The sequence below is a fragment of the Hemiscyllium ocellatum genome, chromosome 3 (genome assembly GCF_020745735.1).
Source record: "Hemiscyllium ocellatum isolate sHemOce1 chromosome 3, sHemOce1.pat.X.cur, whole genome shotgun sequence".
Taxonomy (NCBI): Eukaryota; Metazoa; Chordata; class Chondrichthyes; order Orectolobiformes; family Hemiscylliidae; genus Hemiscyllium; species Hemiscyllium ocellatum.
Window position 1 is genome coordinate 17,279,980 of NC_083403.1, and position 23,163 is coordinate 17,303,142.

At 48.9% G+C, this 23,163-nt stretch overlaps 1 protein-coding gene across 3 annotated transcripts in view; it reads right to left on the reverse strand.

The window, feature by feature from the left end:
- The window catches only part of LOC132836419 (probable G-protein coupled receptor 139), a 79,659-nt gene that overhangs the window by 13,740 nt on the left and 42,756 nt on the right, over positions 1 to 23,163 (reverse strand). For 2 of the 3 annotated variants that reach the window (XM_060855877.1, XM_060855876.1), the window contains one exon: positions 15,119 to 15,258. The exons of the other annotated variant lie outside the window; for it this stretch is intronic. In XM_060855877.1, coding sequence (XP_060711860.1) covers positions 15,119 to 15,197 — 79 coding nt within the window. In that variant the 5' untranslated portion in view covers positions 15,198 to 15,258. The remainder of the gene's footprint in view (positions 1 to 15,118; positions 15,259 to 23,163) is intronic. 3 annotated transcript variants of the gene reach the window in all.

Sequence of the window (23,163 nt, forward strand, 5' to 3'; positions counted from 1 at the left end):
GGTTTTATCAGCAAATCCAGGATGGGTTCTGATGGCACTGGGGTCAGTGACACAGCGAGAGGTGGATTGCCTTTCCCTCTTCCCTTGCCATAGCACCTGCCAGCAAAGAGGAAAACGGAGGAGAGCCCTCAAGATAAATGTGTGACCTAAGGGGCCAGTGAAAAGCCTCCACCCTCCACGACTGGCACTGTACCAGAGGCAGGTGTGCCCTCTGCAGCAAGGGGAGACTGAATAACCCCGGACGCCCTCTGGGTTCTCCCTCTGGATCGTGGAGGGATTCCCTGGCAACAGCAACCTCTCCTGCAGCACCATCCCTACCCCGCCCACTGAAGAAACACATCCCTAATCATCCCACCTCAACCCAGAGCCCCAAGCAGGACCTACATGATTAACCATCAGCCCCCTTCACCTGTTGACGAAGGCAGTGCTAATCATTGTGCTCACTCAGTAGTTGCTCAGCTCCTATTAGTTGGCAGCTTGTTGAGGTGAAGGACTGGTGCTTCCAGTTTTTAAATGGGCCTGTGCGCCGGGAGCAACCAATGTGCTGCTGAGTGGGACAGGAAGGTCTCAGGGGGTCCTCAAAATGGCCAAGAAAGGGGACGTACACACAGACAAACCACATCTACACTCACACACACACCCAACACACACCTACACAAACCACATCTACACCCACACACACACCCAACACACACCTACACAAACCACATCTACACCCACACACACACCGATCACACACCTACACAAACCACATCTACACTCACACACACACCGATCACACACCTACACAAACCACATCTACACCCACACACACACCGATCACACACCTACACAAACCACATATACACCCACACACACACACACCCAACACACACCTACACAAACCACATATACACCCACACACACACCGATCACACACCTACACAAACCACATATACACCCACACACACACCAATCACACACCTACACAAACCACATATACACCCACACACACACCGATCACACACTTACACAAACCACATATACACCCACACACACACCGATCACACACCTACACAAACCACATATACACCCACACACACACACCCAACACACACCTGCACAAACCACATATACACACACCCACACACACACCCAACACACACCTACACAAACCACATCTACACCCACACCCACACCGATCGCACACCTGCACAAACTACATATACACCCACATACACCCAACACACACCTGCACAAACCACATCTACACCCACACACACACACCCAACACACACCTACACAAACCACATATACACCCACACACACACCCAACACACACCTGCGCAAACCACACATACACCCACACACACACACCCAACACACACCTGCACAAACCACATATACACCCACACACACACCCAACACACACCTACACAAACCACATATACACCCACACACACACACCCAACACACACCTGCACAAACCACAAACCATGTTTATTTCAAACCAGATTGTGAAATAAACATGGAACTTGCCCAGTTAGTCCAAACCTCTTTACAAACTTACACCCACACCTGGTTTTCAGTTGCTGTCTCTTTGCCTGCTTTTCTGGTGAGGGTTCACTGAGTAGATGTACCACACAGTCCATTGGTTGAATGTACTGATGGCAGCAGGTCCAATCACCATGTCCTTTAATTTGGAGGAAGTCAACAGATTTAATAGGGATGCTGAATAATGTGGAAGGTGTGTGTGTGTGTGTGTGTGTGTGTGTGTGTGTGTGTGTGTGTGTGTGTGTGTGTGTGTGTGTGTGTGTGTGTACCTGTGGTTTTTGTGTATGTGTTTGTCGGGTGTGGTTGTGTGAATGTATATGTCATTTGTACACCCGTGTTGGTATTTGTATGGATATATATATGCTTTGTTTGTCTGTGTGTGGATGTATATGCTATTTGTATCTGTGTTGGGTATATGTGTGTGGATATATATGTTTGAGTTTGTTAGGCGTGTGTGTGAATGTATATAGTGTGTGTGTATGTGTGGGTATTTATGTGGTTTGTGTGTGGATGTGAATGTGGTTTGTGTCTGTGTGTGGATGTATATGTGGCTTGTGTTTGTGTATGTGGATGCATGTGTGTGTATGTTGAGTGTGTGTGTGGATGTATATGTGGTTGGTGTGAGTGTGCTGGATGTGTGTGTGTGGATATATATGGGGTTTCGGTGTGTGTGTTGAGTGCGCGTGTGTGGATGTATATGTGGTTTGTGTGTATATTGGGTATGTGTGTGTGGATGCGTATGTGGTTTGTCTGTGTGTGTTGGGTGTGTGTGTGGATGTATATCTGGTTTGTTTAAGTGTGCTGTGTGTGTGTTAGATATGCGCGTGTGGATGTATATCTGGTTTGACTGTGTATGTTGTGTGCGCGTGGACGAATATGTGGTTTGTCTGTGTGTGTGCTGGGTGTGTATGTTTTGGGTGTGCGTGTATGGATGTATATGTAGTTTGACTGTGTATTATGTGTGGATGTATATGTGGTTTGTGTAGGTGTGTGTGTGTGGATGTATATGTGGTTTGACTGTGTGTGTGCGTATGTGTGCGGATATACATGGGGTTTGAGACTATGTGTTGGGTGTGTGTGTGTGTGGATGCACATGGGGTTTGAGTGTGTGTTGGGTGTGCATATGTGGATGTACTTGCGATTTGAGTGTGTGTGTGTGTGGATGTACATGTGATTTGAGTGTGTGTGTTGGGTGTGTGTGTGTGGATGCGCATGCGATTTGAGTGTGTGTGTTGGGTATGTGTGTGTCAATGTACCTGGGGTTTGAGTGTGTGGGTGTGTTTGGTGCGTGTGTGTGTGGATGTACCTGGGGTTTGAATGTGTGTGTTGGGTGTGTGTGGATGTACCTGGGGTTTGAGTGTGTGTGTCGGGTTTTGTGCGTGTGGATGAACATGTGGTTTGACTGTGTGTGTGTTGGGTGCGTGTGTGTGTCTGTGTTGAAAAATGTGGTGCTGGAAAAACACAGCAGGCCAGGCAGCATCTGAGGAGCAGGAGAATCGATGTTTCCGGCATAAGCCCTATGTGTGTGTGTATGGATGTACATGGGGTTTCGCTGTGTGAGTGTGTCGTTGTACCTGGGGTTTGAGTGTGTGTGTTGGGTGTGTGTGTGTGTACATGGGGTTTGAGTGTGTGTGTGTATGTACATGGGGTTTGAGTGTGTGTGTTGGGTGTGTGTGTGGATGTACATGGGGTTTGAGTGTGTGTGTTGGGGGTGTGTGTGTATGTACATGGGGTTTGAGTGTGTGTTGGGTCTGTGTGTGTGTGTACATGGGGTTTGAGTGTGTGTGTTGTGTGTGTGTGAGTCGATGTACCTGGGATTTGAGTGTGTGTGTATGTACATGGGTTTGAGTGTGTGTTGGGTGTGTGTGTGGATGTACATGGGGTTTGAGTGTGTGGGTTGTGTGTGTGTGTGTGTGTGTACCTGGGGTTTGAGTGTGTGTAAAAACAATGGCTGCAGATGTTGGAAACCAGATTCTGGATTAGTGGTGCTGGAAGAGCACAGCAGTTCAGGCAGCATCCAATGAGCAGCGAAATCGACGTTTCGGGCAAAAACTCTTCATCCTGATGAAGAGTTTTTGCCCGAAACGTTGATTTCGCTGCTCATTGGATGCTGCCTGAACTGCTGTGCTCTTCCAGCACCACTGATCCAGAATTTCAGTATGTGTGTTGGGTGTGTGTGTGTATGTACATGGGGTTTGACAGTGTGTTGGGTGTATGTGTGTGTGTGGATGTACATGGGGTTTGAATGTGTGTGTTGGGTGTGTGGGCGTATGTTGATGTACATGGGGTTTGAGTGTGTGTGTTGGTACATGGGGTTTGAGTGTGTGTGTTGTGTCTGCATGTGGATATACATGGGGTTTGACAGTGGTGTGTGTGTGTGTGTGGATGTACATGGGTTTGAGTGTGTGGGGTGTGTGTGTGTGTGTGTACATGGGGCTTGAGTGCGTGTGTTGGGTGTGTGCGTGGATGTACATGGGGTTTGAGTGTGTGTGTTGGTTGTATGTGTGTGTGTGTGTGGATGTACATGGGGTTTCAGTGTGTGTGTGTGTGTGCGTGTGTGGATGTACATGGGGTTTGAGTGTGTGTGTTGGGTGTATGTGGTGTGTGTGTGGATGTACATGGGGTTTGAGTGTGTGTGTTGGGTGTGTGTATGGATGCACATGGGGTTTGAGTGTGTGTGTTGGGTGTGTGTGGTGTGTGTGTGGATGTACATGGGGTTTGAGTGTGTGTGTTGGGTGTGTGTATGGATGCACATGGGGTTTGAGAGTGTGTGTGTGTGTGTGCGCGTGTGTGGATGTACATGGGGTTTGAGTGTGTCTGTTGGGTGTGTGTGGTGTGTGTGTGGATGTACATGGGGTTTGAGTGTGTGTGTGTTGGGTGTGTGTGTGTGGATGTACATGGGGTTTGACAGTGTGTGTGTTGGGTGTGTATGTGGACGTACATGGGGTTTGACAGTGTGTGTTGGGTGTGTGTGGTGTGTGTGTGGACGTACATGGTGTTTGAGTATGTGTGTTGGGTATGTGTGTGTGGATGTACATGGGGTTTGAGTGTGTGTGTTGGGTGTGTGTATCAATGTACCTGGGGTTTGAGTGTGTGTGTTGGGTGTATGTGAGTGTGTGTGTGTGTATGTGCATTGGGTTTGATTGTGTGTGTGTGTATGTACATGGGGTTTGATTGTGTGTGTGTGTGTGCGTGTAGATGCACATGGGGTTTGAGTGTGTGTGTGTGTGCGTGTGTGGATGTACATTGGTTTGAGTGTGTGTGTTAGGTGTGTGTGTGTGAGTGGGTGTGTTGAGTGAGTGTGTGTGTTGGGTGAGTGTGTATGTTAGGTGAGTGGGTGTGTTGGGTGTGTGTTGGGTGAGTGGGTGTGTTGGGTGTGTGTTGAGTGAGTGGGTGTGTTGGGTGTGTGTTGGGTGAGTGTGTGTTGGGTGAGTGTGTGTGTTGGGCGAGTGTGTGTGTTGGGTGTGTGTGTGGATGTACATGCGATTTGAGTGTGTATGTTGGGTGCGTGTGTGGATGTACATGAGGTTTGAGTGTGTGTGTTGGGTGTGTGTGTGTGTGTGTGTGTGGACGTACATGTGGTTTGATTGTGATTGTTGGGTGAGTGTGTGTGGATGTACATGGGGTTTGACAGTGTGTTGGGTGTGTGTGTGTGTGTGGATGTACATGGGGTTTGACAGTGTGTTAGGTGTGTGTGTTTGTGGGTGTACATGGGGTTTGAGTGTGTGTTGGGTGTGCGTATGTGGATGTACATGTGGTTTGAGTGTGTGTATTGGGTGTGTGTGTGGATGTACATGCGATTTGAGTGTGTGTGTTGGGTGTGTGTTTGTCAATGTACCTGGGGTTTGAGTGTGTGTGTGTTGGGTGTGTGTGTGGATGTACATTGGGTTTGAGAGTGTGTGTTCAGTGTGTGTGTGTGTGTGTTGGGTGAGTGGGTGTGTTGGGTGAGTGTGTGTGTTGGGTGAGTGTGTGTGTTGGGTGAGTGGGTGTGTTGGGTATGTGTTGGGTGAGTGGGTGTGTTGGATGTGTGTTGGGTGAGTGGGTGTGTTGGTGTGTGTTGGGTGAGTGTGTGTGTTGGGTGAGTGTGTGTGTTGGGCGAGTGGGTGTGTTGGATGTGTGTTGGGTGAGTGGGTGTGTTGGTGTGTGTTGGGTGAGTGTGTGTGTTGGGCGAGTGGGTGTGTTGGGTGTGTGTTGAGTGAGTGGGTGTGTTGGATGTGTGTTGGGTGAGTGGGTGTGTTGGTGTGTGTTGGGTGAGTGTGTGTGTTGGGTGAGTGTGTGTGTTGGGCGAGTGGGTGTGTTGGGTGTGTGTTGAGTGAGTGGGTGTGTTGGGTGTGTGTTGGGTGTGTTGGGTGTGTGTTGGGTGAGTGTGTGTGTTGGGTGAGTGGGTGTGTTGGGCGAGTGGGTGTGTTGGGTGTGTGTTGAGTGAGTGGGTGTGTTGGGTGTGTGTTGGGTGTGTTGGGTGTGTGTTGGGTGAGTGGGTGTGTGTTGAGTGAGTGGGTGTGTTGGGTGTGTGTTGGGTGTGTTGGGTGTGTGTTGGGCGAGTGGGTGTGTTGGGTGAGTGGGTGTGTTGGGTGTGTGTTGGGTGTGTTGGGTGTGTGTTGGGTTTGTGTTGGGTGTGGTGAGGGTTCAGCAGATTCACAGAAGAAAAGAGCATTTATTGGGCTGGAAAAATGCAAACAATTAAATTTGCCAGAGAGGGTTGGGAGATCTGAGACTGTGGTTGGAAGAGATTGGATTAGGGGAGGAAAGACATGGAGTCAAGACAGGAGGTCCCTGTAGGTAGGTTTTAGGAAGGAGGAAGAAGTGGGCTATTCAGAGTCTGGTGTCTGGGAAGATGGAGGCTAGGGAGGGAAGACATCCAGAGAAGGGAAGATCAGTGAGTGTGCTGGAAACCACAGCTCAATGTTCTAGAGGAGCTGGGAGGGAGTATCAGCCAGTGGGACTCAGCCTCTGTAAGGTAAAGGCAGCAACCAGGCAAGCCATCCCCCTTGTCAGTGTTATGGGTGGACCTGGGAGGGCAGTGTGTTATAGATGCGGAGGGATGCTCAGTTAGAGTGTGCAAAAATGTCTCATTCGTTAAAGATGGCCAATATCATGGCCAACGAAAAGGTCGAGACAGCCTAAGGGGAAGAGATGAAGGTGGGATGAGAATTCTGAACCGGACAGTGTTCCCACTGGGTGAGTGGTCACTGTCCTGATGAGGCTGAGGGAGAGCACCCTGACAGCGTTCAATAAAAACACTCTCTCCAGGTACCTCGGCACCTAACTGAATACCTTGTCTGTTTCAGGTAATACATACAAATGTTTATCAACCTGGTTTTTTTGTAATGATTGCAACAATGGGTGTATTATCAAAACAAAATACTTGTTGAATAAAGTTGCAATAGTTGACTTAAAGACATGTTTGATAGTATACACGTAAAAATGCTGATCCTTTTAAATATCCCCAAATAAACACACACTCTTCAGCAATAGGGCAACAGAATGTTTTCTCTATACTGCTTCTCAATGGGTTATTCCTGGAGACAAAAGAACAAAGGGTAAAATATTCCTGAGACTGTTGCTTTTATGTTCTGGCTGTTGTGGTCAAGTCACTAATCTGACTTCTTGTAGCTTGCTCAGGAAATGCAAGCTTGAGATGTTGTTTCGATCACTATTGCAAAAGAACAAATAGGTATTACTGTGAACTCAACAAAAGACCTTTCTTTTCAGACGTAAGAGGGTGAGATCAGCTGGGAGGCAATTCTGTGCACGGTTTGTCTCCAACTGAATCCAATTAAACATGAATCTCTCCCAGCCTCTGACTGGTCAAAATACAGCCCCAGCAAGGGTCAACATTATCACCAATTTTGTGTTTTACAGCAAGATTTGCCTGTAAAGAAATGTTAATACCCACAGTGAACTTTCAATGATCTCTTTTAAAGAAAATAATCTAGGTATTTCCACTAAACTTGAATAAATTCATTTTCCACAATCCTTCAAAACTTAAGTCCTTCATAAGGGTATTTCATAACACCTCCAGTCTTGGAAATATTAAATGTTTTAGCCATGAAATTAATCTTGATCTGACCGCAGCTCGATCAATAATCTATATACTCCTGAATTCCCTCAGCTTTGAGTTCGGTTTAAACCAATGGGGCCATTTTATTAACTCTGGATTGTGCTGCTAGAGGAGCAGATTTACTGAGCACTTCCTTCAGATTTTCCCAGTCCCCAAGGAAAGTTTCAGTTTACAGAATATTGACAGTGGTTCCAATTCGACTTCTGGTGATGGACGCTGTTTATAGAAATTGCTGGGCCATGGCACTTAAGGAAAAATTCCTGGAGCTGTTTCCTGCAGCTGCTGTCTCCTTGACTTCGCTCAGCCTTTCCGTGTTTACTGGAGAAGCGATGACAGTATTTACTTTAGGTCTCACAACTGCGGTCAAGAGGTACAACTTAAGTCTGTTGTACTCTGAGCCAAGGTTCCTTTCTCTGTAGCGAGCTGGTGTGTGCTCAGATAAATCCCATGGATTTGCCCCAGAGTGTCCAGTGATCTGTAAGGGGGCTGCCTCTCTTTGTGACAATGGGAAACCGTGCCTTCAGTCGTCAACTGCACCCTCGGCGCTTCCTTACCTTTGGTCTGAGGAGGGCTCATTCTCAATTGTCCATTCTCAACGCTGGCCACCTATTCGCCTCCCACCTCCCCACTCTCACCACGTGCGGAGAGTGTGTCCACGTGGTGAGAGTGGAGGGCGACTGTGTCCACGTGGGGAGTGTGGGGGGAGAGTGTGTCCACGTGGGGAGTGTGGGGGGAGTGTGTGTCAACATGGGGTATGTGGGTGGAGAGTGTGTCTACAGGGGGAGTGTGTGTCCATGTGGGGAGTGTGGGGGGAGAGTGTGTCCATGTGGGGAGTGTGGGGGGAGAGTGTGTCCACGTGAGCATTGTGTGGGAGAGTGTGTCCCCATGGGGAGTGTGGGGGGAGATTGTGCCCACGTGGGGAGTGTGGGGGAGAGTGCGTTCACATGGGGAGTGTGGGGGGAAGAGTGTGTCAATGTGGGGAGTGTGGGGAGAGAGTGTGTCCACGTGGGGAGTGTGGTGGGAGAGTGTGTCCATGTGGGGAGTGTGGGGGAGAGTGTGTCCACGTGAAGAGTGTGGGGGGAGAGAGTGTCCACGTGGGGAGAGTGTGTCCACATGGGGAGTGTGGGGGGAGAATGTGTCCACGCGGAGGGAGTGGGGGAGAGTGTGTCCCCGTAGGGAGTGTGGGGGAGAGTGTGTCCACGTGGGGAGTGTGGGGAAGTGTGTGTCCACATGGGGAGTGTGGGGGGAGTGTGTGTTCATGTGGGGAGTGTGGGGGGGGGGGGATGTGTCCACATGGGGAGTGTGGGGGAGAGTGTGTTCACGTGAGGAGTGTGGGGGAGAGTGTGTCCATGTTGAGAGTGTGTGTCCACATGGGGAGTGGGGTGGGGAGAGTGTTTCCATGTGGGGAGTGTGAGGGGAGAGTGTGTTCACGTGGGGAGTATGTGTCCACGTGGGGAATGTGAGGGGAGAGTATGTCCGTGTGGGGGGCAGTGTATCCACGTGGGAAGTGTTGAGGGAGAGTGCATCCCCGTGGGGAGTGTCGGATAAAGTGTGTCTCAGTGAGGAGTGTGGGAGAAGAATGTGTCCACGTGGGGAGTGTGAGGGGGGTGTGTGTCCACATGGGGAGTGTGGGGGAGAGTGTGTCCATGTGGGGATGGTGGGGGGAGAGAGTGTGCATGTGGGGAGTGTGGGGGGTGAGTGTGTCCCCATGGGAAGTGTGGGGGAGAGTTTGTTCACGTGGGGAGTGTGGGGGGAGAGTGTGTCCAGGTGGGGAGTGGGGGGTGACAATGTCTCCACATGGGGACTGTGTCCACGTGGGGAGAGTTGGGGAGAGTGTGTCCATGTGGGGAGTGTGGGGGAGTGTGTGTCCACGTGGGGAGAGTTGGGGAGAGTGTGTCCAAGTGGTGAGTATGGGGGAGAGTCTGTCTACGTTGCGAGTGTGGGGGGAGAGTGTGCCCCCCCCGTGGGGAATGTGGGGGAGAGTGTGTCCATGTGGGGAGTGTGGGGGAGATGTGTCCCCGTGGAGAGTGTGGGGGTCAGTGTGTCCACTTGGGGAGTGTGGGGTGACAGTGTCTCCATGTGGGGAGTGTGTCCACATGGGGAGTGTGGGGGAGCATGTGTCCCCTTGGGGAGTTGGGGGGGGAGCTTAGTGTGTCCACAGAGGTGTGTGTGGGGGGGACAGTGTGTCCCCGTGGGGAGTGAGGGGGAGAGTGTGTCCACGTTGGGAGTGTGTATCCACGTGGGGAGTGTGGGGGGAGAGTGTGTCCACGTGGGGAGTATGTGTACACGTGGGAAGTGTGGAGGGAGAGTGTATCCCCGTGGGGAGTGTCGGTTAAAGTGTGTCCCAGTGGGGAGTGTGGGAGAAGAGTGTGTCCAGGTGGGGAGTGTGGGGGGGAGTGTTCCCACGTGGGGAGTGCGCGGGGAGAGAGTGTGCATGTGGGGAGTGTGGGGGAGAGTGTGTCCCCATGGGAAGTGTGGGGGAGAGTTTATTCACGTGGGGAGTGTGGGGAGAGAGTGTGTCCAGATGGGGACTGTGGGGGGGAGTGTGTCCACGTGGGGAGTGTGGGGGGAGAGTGTGTCCATGTGGGGAGTGTGGGGGAGAGTGTCTCCCCGTGGGGAGTGTGGGTGGAGAGTGTGTCAATGTGGTGAGTATGGGGGAGAGTCTGTCTACGTTGGGAGTGTGGGGGGAGAATGTGCCCTATGGGGAATGTGGGGGAGGGTGTGTCCCCGTGGAGAGTGTAGGGGTCAGTGTGTCCGCTTGGGAAGTGTGCGGGAGCGTTTCTCCCCGTGGGGAGTGTGGGGGGTTAGTGTGTCCATGGGGGTTGTGTGTTGGGGAGAGTGTGTCCCTGTGGGAAGTGTGGGGGAGAGTGTGTCCACATAGGGAGTGTGGAGGGAGATTGTGCCCACGTGGGGAGTGTGGAGGGAGATTGTGCCCACGTGGGGAGTGTGGAGGGAGTGTCTGTCCACATGGGGAGTGTGGGGGGAGAGTGTGCCCACGTGGGCAGTGTGGGGGAGTGTGTGTCCCCTTGGGCAGTGTGGGGGGAGAGTGTGATCCCGTGAGGAATGTGGGGGAGAGTGTGTCCCCTTGGGGAGTGTGGGGGGACAGTGTGTCCACGTGGGGAGTGTGGGGGCAACAGTGTCTCCAAGTGGGGAATTTGTCCACGTGGGGAGTGTGCGTCCAGGTGGGGAGCGTAGGGGGACAGTGTGTCCATATGGGGAGTGTGGGGGGAGAGGGTGTTCGCATGGGGAGTATGGGGGACAGTGCGTCCATGTGGGGAGTGTGGGGGGAGAATGTGTCCACATTGGAAGTGTGTGTCCACGTGGGGAGTATGGGCGGAGAGTGTGTCCACGTGGGGAGTGTGGGGTGAGAGTGTGTCCACGTGGGCAGTGTGGGGGGAGTGTGTGTCCACGTGGGGAGAGTGCAGGGTGACTGTGTCCACGTGGGGAGTGTGGTGGAGAGTGTGTCCACGTGGGGAGTGTGGGGTGAGAGTGTGTCCATGTGGGCAGTGTGGGGGGAGTGTGTGTCCACGTGGGGCGTGTTGGGGGAGAGTGTGTCCACGTGGGGAGTGTTGGGGGATGAGTGTGTCCACGTGAGGTATGTGGGTGGAGAGTGTGTTTACAGGGGGAGTGGTGGGGGGAGAGTGTGTCCATGTGGGGAATGTGCAGGGAATGTATGTCCATGTGGGGACCGTGGGGGGACAGTGTGTCCATGAGGGAAGTGGGGGGGAGGGAGAGGGTGTCCACATGGGGAGTATGTGTCCACGTGGGGAGTGTGAGGGGAGAGTATGTCCATGTGGGGAGTGTGGGGGGACAGTGTATCCACGTGGGAAGTGTTGAGGGAGTGTGTATCCCCGTGGGGAGTGTCGGGCAAAGTGTGTCCCAGTGGGGAGTGAGGGGGAGAGTGTGTCCACATGGGGAGTGTGGGAGAAGAATGTGTCCACGTGGGGAGTGTGAGGGGGGTGTGTGTCCACATGGGGAGTGCGGGGGGAGATTGTGTCCATGTGGGGATGGTGGAGAGGGAGAGTGTGCATGTGGGGGGAGAGTGTGCCCCCCCGAGGGGAGTGTGGGGGAGATGTGTCCCCGTGAGTAGTGTGGGGGGAAGAGTGTGTCTCTGTGGAGAGTGTGTGGGGAGAGTATGTCCAGGTGTGGAGTGTGGGGGAGAGTGTGTCCACGTGGGGAGTGTGGGGGGAGAATGTGTTGCCATGGGGAGTTCGGGGGGGGAGAGTGTGTCCACGTGGGGAGTGTGGGGGGAGAATGTGTTGCCATGGGGAGTTCGGGGAGGGGGAGTGTGTCCACATGGGGAGTATGGGGGAGAGTGTGTCCACATGGGGAGTGTGGGGGGAGAATGTGTCCCCGTGGGGAATGCCCAGTGTGGAGAGACGGCAGTCCCCAGGCGATTTGAAAGACTGTAATGTTGAACTTTCAACTTATTTCGTTATATTTCTATTTTGTACCTTGGTACATTTGTCCCTAAGATGGCGCTTGGAATGGTGACTGTGTGCACTTTTCACCATACTCCTGTTTCCCTGTCATGGCGTGCAGGTGCCAACAAACATAATTGCAATTCTAATACTCTCTCTCTCTTTCTCTCTGTCACTCACTCTTTCACATGTATTCACACCCACGCACACGCACACTCTCACTCACTGTTTGGGAAAAGTGATAAACGTTCACTGCAAAACAAGGCTGCCAATGCTTAATTCAGGCCTAAGTGAAAAGGCTGAAACTCTCAGAGGGAGTTCTGGTTTTCTGCAGGTGTGGTTATATCTCTAATCACAACGGTTATCCCTGACGTCCCAGTTGACTGAGCTACCACAAGCTTACGATGTTTCTTCAATCATGCTTTCTAAAAACAAAAAGCTTTCATCTATTTTGATTCAGAAATGGCAGCGAGCAGCTGGGTAGCTTGTTCTTTGAAGACCTTTCTCCACTTAGACCAAATAAAACAAGAATCTCTCCCAAAGCCAGTCGCTGTTCAGAACAGGTCAAGGAGGGTCGTGGGGAAACAGGCAGTTATCATCAGTCATGTGACAGACCGGAAAAGCAAATTTGCCAACATCCATGGTAAACGTTTGATGAGCTCACTTAAAGTAACCACTCCAAGTATTTCTGCAAAGTTTGAAATAACCCAGTTTTGTGTAAACTTTCAGACCTTCCGTCCTCGAAGCAATATTAAATATAAAGGGCCTCAGTCATGGCCCTGAGGCAAAGGCAACAGAGGGACAGCTCAGAGTCATGGCGAGTTAGAAATGCACTGGGATTTGAGGTTCAGAATGATGCGTTAGAAATTTGGATCCCCATTAAAACTGAACTCCTTCTGTATTTCATATTTAGTATTTCCTGTGTAGCATTGTGTTCCAAAGTAAGAAACCTTCTACAAATAAAAATAAAACTGTAGTGTATGAAAACAAAGGAAAGATCATTAGAGTCACTAATGTCATGATGTCCCATCGAACTGACATTAACAAATTATCAGGCTCACACTACCTTCTCATCATAAGCAGTTCTGTAAGACTATGATGCTTTGGTCTTAGAAGGAAAGATAACGAACTTTCTCATGGGTCAAGGGACATCGGTCATCCTGATGTCACGAGTCAGTACCTCATGGTCATTGGCCACAATAGTTCAGACAAGTGATTGACATAGCACCAACCACCAGCTCCCCTCCCCCAGAAACAGGGTGATTTAAGAAGTGATGATGGGGCTGCAGGCAGCTCTTGGCAGGCAGTTTTGTAGGTGGCAGTCCTCATTGGGAGGTTGAGCTCTCCAGACAGACCAGAGGAGAAGGAGGGGCAAGTCTCAGCGGGAGAGATCTCTCACACCTCTGCTGGAGAGCAAGGTCCTGCCCTCACAACATTTCACACCCAACAGCCTCATCCCCAACTGTCTTACTCATATGCTGTCATTAATGAACATCTCATCTCTAAACTGCTGCTTCTTAATAAACTCAACAAAAAATAGAAATTGCTGACAAATACCTATATCACAAGCCCCACAAAGTCCAACATTGGGCTCAGGCTGCATTTGTGCAAAACCTGTTACACCTTCATTTCCTGTTCTGATCAAATGGCATCAACTGTAAAGGGTCACTTTGTTTCTGATTCTCTGAAGGTGCTGCCTATCCCGCTGAGGATGTCAGCATTTCGGGAATATAAGGGATGGAGATCTTGCCGGAAGGTTCTGCTGATATGATCTGATGGAAACTGCAGGTCGATTGCCGTATCTGCGGAATCGTTATCCACGGTTTCAGTTATCCCGTGGCCCAAACATATGACAGGGAACCTTCAGGAACCAGACACCAGGGACTGCTGGGAAGGTAAATTTCCCATTTAAATGAATAGGTTCACTCCTATCTGTGGTTTTGGGGTTCCATGGTAGGTCTTGGAATGTGTCCGCCACGGATACATGGGGAATACGGCATAGGGGTGGTGACTAGCAACAATAACAGTTACTCTGCTATTCACTACCTCCTAAGTTGCTGCAAATACAAAATGCAAGGTGTTTCAAAGGAACATTGTAAAACCAAGAATGACAGCAAATTCAAAAGGAGTTGTTGGATCAGATGGCTACGAACTTGAAAGGAAGTGGTGTCTTAAGGAGGGAAAAGGGGTAGAGAGGCGTAGAAAGGACACACTGGAGCTTGGACCCCACCCAAAAGCACATCCATCAACGGTGAAGGAGTTGGACATGGCCATGCACAGCTGGCAGAAGTGAAGAAGCGCAGGGTGTTGTGAAGCTGGAGATGACAGGGGTAGCCAAGGAGAGATTTGCAAACAAGGGAGGGAATCAAGGGACTGTTTGACTGGGGCCAAGGTAGATCAGAGAGCGAAGGGTTAATAGGTGAATGGCGATTTACTGCAAGTTAAATCAAAGGGAGAATTTTAGATGGTCTCAGGTTTACAGACAGAAAATATTATTCTACACCGTACTCTTCCCTTTGAATTTCTAATACCCTTGCAGCAACTACAGCCATTTCAGAGGAGAAAATTCCAGTTTCCTCCCTTTGTGTGGAAATGGGAATCTGATTCTGCTCTGAATAAGTCAAACGCAGATGTTACAGCTGTCCCGTTTAGTTCTGAGATTCCACTTTATAATTTTGAGGACGTGAGTTCAACCATCCTTTAGTCTTATCAACTCCAGGGAAACCAGCCTAGACCAGGCCACCCAGATGGGCTGAATGGTCTTGGTATCATTTTGCTGCACCCACAGTGCGGTCTCTTCAAGGTCAGTTCAGAAACTGAGCCATACTGATTGGCCAGGGATGTTTGGGGATTTAGACCAACAATAAGCAGATGTTGCATAAAGTGGTGGGCGAGTGCAGGTGGTGATGTAGGATGGAGTCTTTCCTGCGCTTTGAGTCTATAAAATGTATAAATTGTTTAGAAAATATTTGGTGATTTGCTAAGTCTCTCTCCCCTATTTCTCACCCTCATCCTGTTAGTCTTTTGCTCCTGTTTTATTCCCATTACCTCCTTTGCCATGCTGCTGTAGATCAATTTCGCTTCACAACACAATGAGACTTACCTGGGATCCCGACTGCACAGAGTGCTGGGTAATAGATTTTCTGTACAGTGACAAAGGCACTGCTGAAGGTCGGAGCCATGTCGGGCAGGTAGCTTTCTGGAGGGAAACTAGAAGGAGCAGCTCATTCTCCAGTTCTATTCCTGAAAACAAACACGTCCCTGTATTAGTGTTTGGCTTTTACTACCATCTATTTCCACCGCCCACAAGAATAAAGCTGAGAGACCACGGAAATCAAAAGGATGCCTTTTCAATGAGGCGTTTAGGTGCAATCAACAACAAGAATCAACTTGAACCTTGAACCCAGCGACATCCTGAAGGACTTCACAAGGACGTCATCAAACTAAACTTGATGCTGGCCCTGATTACACCAGGGGGGAGGGGTGGAATCTTCTCCCTGCTCTGGGGAGGGGTGTGGAGCTGCTGGGGAGGGGGGGGTTGGCTGCTGTTGTTGCTGAAGGTGGTTTCGCACCCCCCCTCTCCCCCAGCAGGGGTACGAGGGAGTGCTGTGTAGGTTGCTCCTATACTGTGAAGAGACAGGTGCAGCTGGAGGTGGGAGAGTGCGATCTCAGGTGAAATACCTTCCAATACCCCACCAAACCGTGCTCACGCTCCGATATCTCTTGAAAAGCAGGCACTCACGTGGGCATGGCTAGGGCTCTTCAGGGAAACCAATCAAAGACCCAACTTGTCAGTTTCACGAAAGAGGACCTTCCTACTCTGCATTCCCCTTTTGGAGTCCTTGGCAATTTGCAGAACCCACATGGAGACCGTGCCCTGCCCAGAGGGAAGGAGTTGGTTGTTAAACAGGCACTAGATTCCTTTTGCAACCACCTCAACACTTTCCCATCAGGTGGGCAGGAGACACCGGAAGAGGATGGGAGGATGCTGCCGCTTTCTGGGACTTCTGAAGCCTGCAGTTCTCCCAGCCACTACTCAGCCAAGACCATCCTGCCCCTGGTCTTAGATGTTGGTTTGAAAGACTGCCTTAAAGGAGAACATAGATAGGGAGAGAGACTAGAGAAATTCAGTGAGGGAATTATAGAGCTTAAGGTAGGCCACTTGAAGGTATATCACCTAATGGTGGGATGATGAAAGTTCTGGATGCATAGGAGGCCAGGGATCTGCAGGGATTCCAGAGACTATGAGGCTGGAGGAGGTTACAAAGTTACATTCGATGTTTTCATTTCATTGGAATCAAGAGGCTGTAGATATGATTTGTTCAGGGACTGACCCCATTACCTGGGATGATGATTTAGAATCATAGAATCCCTACAGTGTGGAAACAGGCCCTTGGGCCCAGCAAGTCCACACCGACCCTCCAAAGAGGAACCCACTCAGACCCATTCTCCTATTACTCTACATTTACCCCTGACTAATGCACCTAACCCATACATCCCTGAACAGTGTTGACAATTTAGCATGGCCAATTCACCTAACCTCCACATCTTTGGAAACTGGAGTACCTGGAGCAAACCTATGCAGACACAGGGGGAATGTGCAAACTCCACACAGACAGTCACTCAAGGTTGGAATCGAACCTGGGTCCCTGGCACTGTGAGGCGGCACTGAGCCACCATGCCACCTAAAGCATGGGGAAGAGCTCTATTGATTTGATTGTTTCACTGATCGTGAGTGTCAATGCCCCCATTAACAGCCCAGCCCCAGATACTCTTCAGGCTGAGTGAGATGTCAGATTGTTTTCACCTGTGCTACAAACGTAACGGAGTGGGAATAATAATAGTTTGTCTCTCCTGGCTAGTTAATGCAATAAGGTGACTAGGAAAAGGAAGCACATGGGAAGGAAGGAAAAGAAAATGTTTTTGTACAAAATGGAGTTGTCATTGTGAAGAACATCAAGCCTTAGGAAAAGGTGGCACAAGGGAGAGATGGAACTGGCCTAAGGAGGCACAATGAGAATTTAAGGCCGAGGGGAAAGGTTAGAGTGAAATAGGTAAGAAGGTTAGAGTGAAGGGGATGGGAGGACTGAAGAAGTCACATCTGATTCAAAACCTGAACCCTGTTTCTCTCTCCATGGGAGCTGCTGAGTTTCTCCAGCACTCCCTGGTTTTATTTCAGACTCGCAGCATCCACAGTATTTTGCTTTCATTGTCAGTCACCTGCATGATGCCGGCCTCATACTCAGGCTTCTCCTCTGTCGTAGATGGGCAAGCGTCCACCCAAGGTCAATCCAAAGGAACTACTTGAAAATGATCTCAATGTTTATCAACCAGCTGCAGACAACAACCAATCTAGATAAAAGTTACACAGATATAGCCTTCAGGAAGAGCTATATTTGTAAAACACATTGATGCCAAGGTTGAGCATCATTAGTTTAATAATAACCTAAAGTATTTTTAATTTTGAAGCAAAGCATGAATTATTGATTTCTTTATTGTTACTTGCATTTTCCAGTGAATAATGCAGCAAACTACCGTGACGCTTCAACTGTCGCCGCAGTCTACCCCCATTTTGAATAGATGACGAATAAAAAGAATAAAAGATATAACAATCCTGACCCAGCTTGGCAAATTTTGAATTGAATTGATTGTCACGTGTACCGAGGCACAGTGAAAACCTTTGCCTTGTGAACAATACAGGCAGATCACAGAGATAAGGAAATAATAGGTAAACAGTGGCAAAAAAACAGAAACATGGGTACAGGCGAATGTGAAGAGTTTGTGAGTCCATTCAGTAACTAACTGGAGACAACTACTCGCTGTCTAATTAAAGATGATGAACATGTGGGTTCCTGAAGCTGGGAGCTCATTGGAAGTCTGTCTAGCTCAGAGTAAGAAGCCGCAGGTAAGGGGGAACAGAGAGAGAGAGAGAGAGAGAGAGAGAGATGGGGGGGCGGGGTGGGGAACAGACAGAGCATCTCTTTCTTGAGGCACCCTCTGAGATCTTTTGCAATGGCCAATATTAAAAATACCACAGCAGATGGGTCAACATTGTAGAGGACAGCTAGGTTGGATTCCTCAAAGCTGGCCCTGAAGCTGGGAAACCAGTGATACAAGGCTGGTAGTTGCTTCTCTGCCATGGTCATAGAGTCAGAGAGATCTTCAACAGGGAAACACACCCTTCAGTCCGACCCATCCATGCCGATCAGATGTCCTGAATTAATCTAGTCCCATTTGGCCCATGTCCCTCTAAACTCTGCCTATCCATATAGCCAGCCAGGTGCCTTTGAAATGTTGCAATTGTACAAGCCTCCAGAACCTCCTCTGGCAGCTCATTCAAAATGTATCCCACCCTCTGCGTGAAAACGATGCCCCTTTCGGACTGGAGCTTTGAAACTTTCCCCTCTCACCCTAAACCTATGCCCTCCTGTTCTGGACTCCCCCATCCCAGGGAAAAGATTTTGTCTATTTATCCTATCCATGCCCTTCAGGATTTTATAGACCTCTATAGGGTCACCCCTTAGCCTCCGATGCTCCAGGGAAAACAGATCCAGTCTATTCAACCTCTCCCCATAGCTCAAAACTTCCGTCCTTGGCTACATCCTTTCAGGTTTCACAACATTCTTCCTATTGCAAGGAGACCAGAATTGAAAACAGTATTCCAAAAGTAGCCTAACCAATGTCCTGTATGGCTGCAACATGACCTCCCAACTCCTATACTCGATGCACTGACCAATGAAGACAAGTGTACCAAAGTATTCACTACCCTGTCTACTGTGACTCCACTTTCAAGGAGTTGTGAACTGCACTCCAAGGTCTCTTTGTTTGGCAACACTGGCCAGGACCTTACCATTAAGTCCTGCCCTGATTTGCCTTTCCAAAATGCAGCACCTCACATTTATCTAAACTAAACTCCATGAGCCAATCCTCGGCCCCATCTAATCAGAATCCCATTGTACTCTGAGGTAACCTTCTTCACTGTTCACTGCATCTCCAATTTTGGCATCATCTGCAAACTTACTAAACACTCCTCCTATATTCACAAACAAATCATTTATTAGATTACATACAGTGTGGAAACAGGCCCTTCGGCCCAACAAGTCCACACTGACCCGCCGAAGTGCAACCCACCCAGACCCATTCCCCTACATTCACCCCTTCACCTAACACTACGGGCAATTTAGCATGGCCAATTCACTTAACCTGCACATCTTTGGACTGTGGGAGTAAACCGGAGCACCCGGAGGAAACTCACGCAGATACGGGGAGAATGTGCAAACTCCACACAGTCGCCTGAGGCGGGAATTGAACCCGGGTCTCTGGCGCTGTGAGGCAGCAGTGCTAACCACTGTGACAAAATGACAAAATGCAGCGGACCCAGCAATGATCCTTACAGCACACTGCTGGTCACAGACCTCTAGTCTGAACAACCCTCCACTACATCTTTCTGTCTCCTACTTTAAGCCAATTTTATATCCAAATGCCTAGGTCTCCCTGGATTCCATGTCCTACTGGGCATGGGTCTGTTGGCAAGATGGAAATTCCACCTCCCACTCTCACCCTTCCTGTAATGGCTCAGTGCCAAGATGGCGTAGCTGGCACTCCAGGAGAGATCTCCATTGTTGCCCCCATTTCAAAGTCAAAATCTTGCCCCTGGTGTGGGGAAACTGAAGGGGGGAGAACATTCTATCCGATCAAACCCCGTGATCTGATGAACCCAAGAACCTTGGCAAGTGATGAGAAATTTTACACTGTGACTTCAAACAAATGTTTTAAACAAAATATGACACAAATGGCTCTTGATGAACTTTGAACTTGTGTGGAATTCAGAGAAGGATAATAAACTAAGGAAACGGTCAGTACTCATACTGAAAATGGAAGGGAGTTGCTGGAGGGATAATATAGAACACATTGCCCCAGCTGCAAACTCAGAAACCTCATCAAAGTAGTTTTGTATCCTTTGCAAATTTGATGAAAACAGGAAGATGAGGTGGCTCAGAAATTACCAAGCAAACTGAGCAACATTTTTGTGGACAGTTGTATAGAAGATCTGGTTTATCCCAGAAAAGAATAAGGAGTTGATTAGATTTCAGGATAAACATGTCAAGCCAACGCAATGCAGTAAATAAATCCAGCAGAATCCTGAGTAATAGAGGCAAACTGTAAAATACATGCTAGAGGGAGTGATGATTAAATTATGATTAGATTCCCTACAGTGTGGAAACAGGCCCTTCAGCCCAACCAGTCCCTCTGAAGAGTAACCCACTCAGACCCATTTCGCTCTGACTAATACACCTGACAGTTAGCATGGCCAATCCATCTAACCTGCACATCTTTGACCTGGGGGGAAACTGGAGCACCTGGAGGAAACCCACACAGACACAGGGAGAATGTGCAAACTCCACGTGGACAGTCACTGGAGACTGGAATCAAACCTGGGTTGCTGGTGCTGTGAGGCAGCAGGATGAACAACTGAACCACTGTGTCACTTATATGGTGTACTAGTTAGACCTCAGATATAGGGTCCAGTTCTAATCACCAAGAATGAGAGGCATCTAAGTAATGGAGACACTGCAGAGAGGAATCACAAGACTGATACAGTGGGAATGGGTCCACATTATAAAGAAAAGCTTGTGCCTCCTGAAGGAGGATCCTTCAAAGAGGTGAGACTAAGAGATTTAATGGATTATGAGAGAAAATGTTGAACCAGAATATTACTTTTGACTAAAATGAATAAAAGGTAAAGAAAATTTTAAAAACTACAAATGAGTTTCAAAAAATAATCATCAGGAATAAATCCTCCCTCCAAGTATTTGCAGGATAGACATGAACAATATACAGCACTGTCTCCAAACCCAGATGCCTCATGTATAATGATAGCTATATGTACTCATTAACAAATTAAATAGCTGCTTTCTATCTTGGAGATTTGTGAGATGCAGATGAGTTAAGATAGCTTCTTCCCTTTGACTGTATTGCTGGAGTATGAGAATGGTGCACAGCATTCCTCAGTTCTCAAGTGAAAGGAGAAAGATGCTCAGGAACTTCCTCAAAAAGGCAGTGCCTCTTTAAGTCACATCAACAGAAACTCAGCACACTCCCCACGTATTTCCTGTGTCCTTTCAGATCCTGTTCTACAGACATCTGCTGCCAACTTTCTGCTGCAGCAAAACACAAATCTTACCGTGTTTACTTTAACGTTGACTGGCAATGGAGCTGTGGAAGGCAGTCTCAATGATCTGAGGTCTATTTGGCAATGATGATTATACAGTACTGTCCATTCCTTTCAATATGCCTCAAATTGGGAAGTTGTGACAACTCTAATCAGTTCCAGTCTAGAGATCATGTTGGAAGTCGCTGGATGGTAAATATGGAGGCGAATTGCAAATAAACTGCAACATAATTCAGAGATTCATGCCCGGTACCCTTTCCCAGTTGTGAGGTGCATGTGAGGTATTCCTGGCTTCCCCTCACTTCACCCTGCCTCAATCCCATTTACCATTCACTGTGAGGCTATGCACAGCACCGTTCCTCAATTCAAGGGGTAATGGGCTTCTCTTCACTGACCTGGAGGGGTAAACTGGACCAGAGCTTAACAGTCCTTAGTATCAAGCAGAGAGAGAATGGCAGCAATGCGGTTATGTTACTGGACCGATAATTTGGTTGATGTAAGTTCTGATCTCACTGTGGCCGCTGAGGAATTTCAATTCAGTTAATTAAATAAATTTAAAACAGAAGGCTAATTCTAGAGCAAATTATACAGTAAACAGAAGAGCCTTGGGACAAGTTGATGCACAGAGAGATCTGGGAGTGCAGGTCCATTGTACCCTGAAGGTTGCTGCACTGCTGGATAGCGTGGTCAAGGAGGCATATAGCATGCATGCCTTCATTGGACAGGGTATTGAGTATAAGAGCTGGCAAGTCATGCTAAAATTGTACAGGACGTTGGTTTGGCCGCATTTAGAATACTGTGTACAGTTCTGGGCACCACATTACCAAAAGGATGTGGCCGCTTTGGAGAAAGTACAGAGAAGGTTTATGAGGATATTACCTGGTATGGAAGGTGCTAGCTATGAAGAGAGGTTGAGTAGATTAGGTTTGTTTCATTAGAAGACAGGAGATTGAGGGGGGACCTGATTGAGGTTTATAAAATCATGAAGGGTATAGACAGGATGGATAGAGACAAGCTTTTTCCCAGGGTGAAGGATTCAATAACAAGAGGTCACACTTTCAAGGCGAGAGGTGGAAAGGTTAAGGGGGATACACGCGGCAAGTACTTTACACAGAGGGTGGTAGGTGTCTGGAATGTGTTGCCAGAAGAGATGGTAGAGGCAGACAAGGTAGATTCATTTAAGATGTGTCTGGACAGATGCATGAGTAGGTGGGAGCAGAGGGATATAGATGCTTAGGAATTGACCGAAAGGTTTAGACAGTACATGTGGATTGACTCAGGCTTGGAGGGCCGAAGAGCCTATTCTGGGCTGTAAGTTTTCTTTGTCCTTTGTCTTTGTTCTAGAATATTTGTATCAGTCTTGGCAGTTGCCTTTCGAACCGATCTGGTTCAGTAATGCCATTTGCAGAGGAAAATCAGCCATCCTTGTCTTGTCTCGGACCATTGTGACTCCAGACCCAATATGGCCCACTCTGAAACGGTCACTGAGTTTTGTCAAAAGATGGAAAGGCATAATCTACACAGAGGTCAGCGGTTTGTTGAAGACCTTGGCCCATATCACCTTCTGACTGACAACAAAAATTGGTCTTGCTAACCCACGGCAATTCACACCAGCGTATATCCTGGGACCCACTCCTCGAGTTCCTTTGACAGCAATTCTCAGGCCCTTCGCTTCTCCCACTGAGAAAAGCAAGCGGCAAAGGTATGCACCAACACGTGCAATCTCCCTGTCAACTCACGTGCCATGCAGACCTGCCATTCCTTCGTGATCACTCTTAAAAGTCTACACTTGCTTACCAGAAGGAAAGACACCACAGTCCTCCTGTCTTGTTGGAGAGAAACAACTGGTGGTGGTTTAACCTGAGGGTCACCATGCCTTGGGTGAGGAGACTCCTTCATTGCAACCTCTGCTAGTGCAGGAATTGAACCCACATGGTTGGCATCACAAACCAATCATGCAAGTTAACTGACCCCCT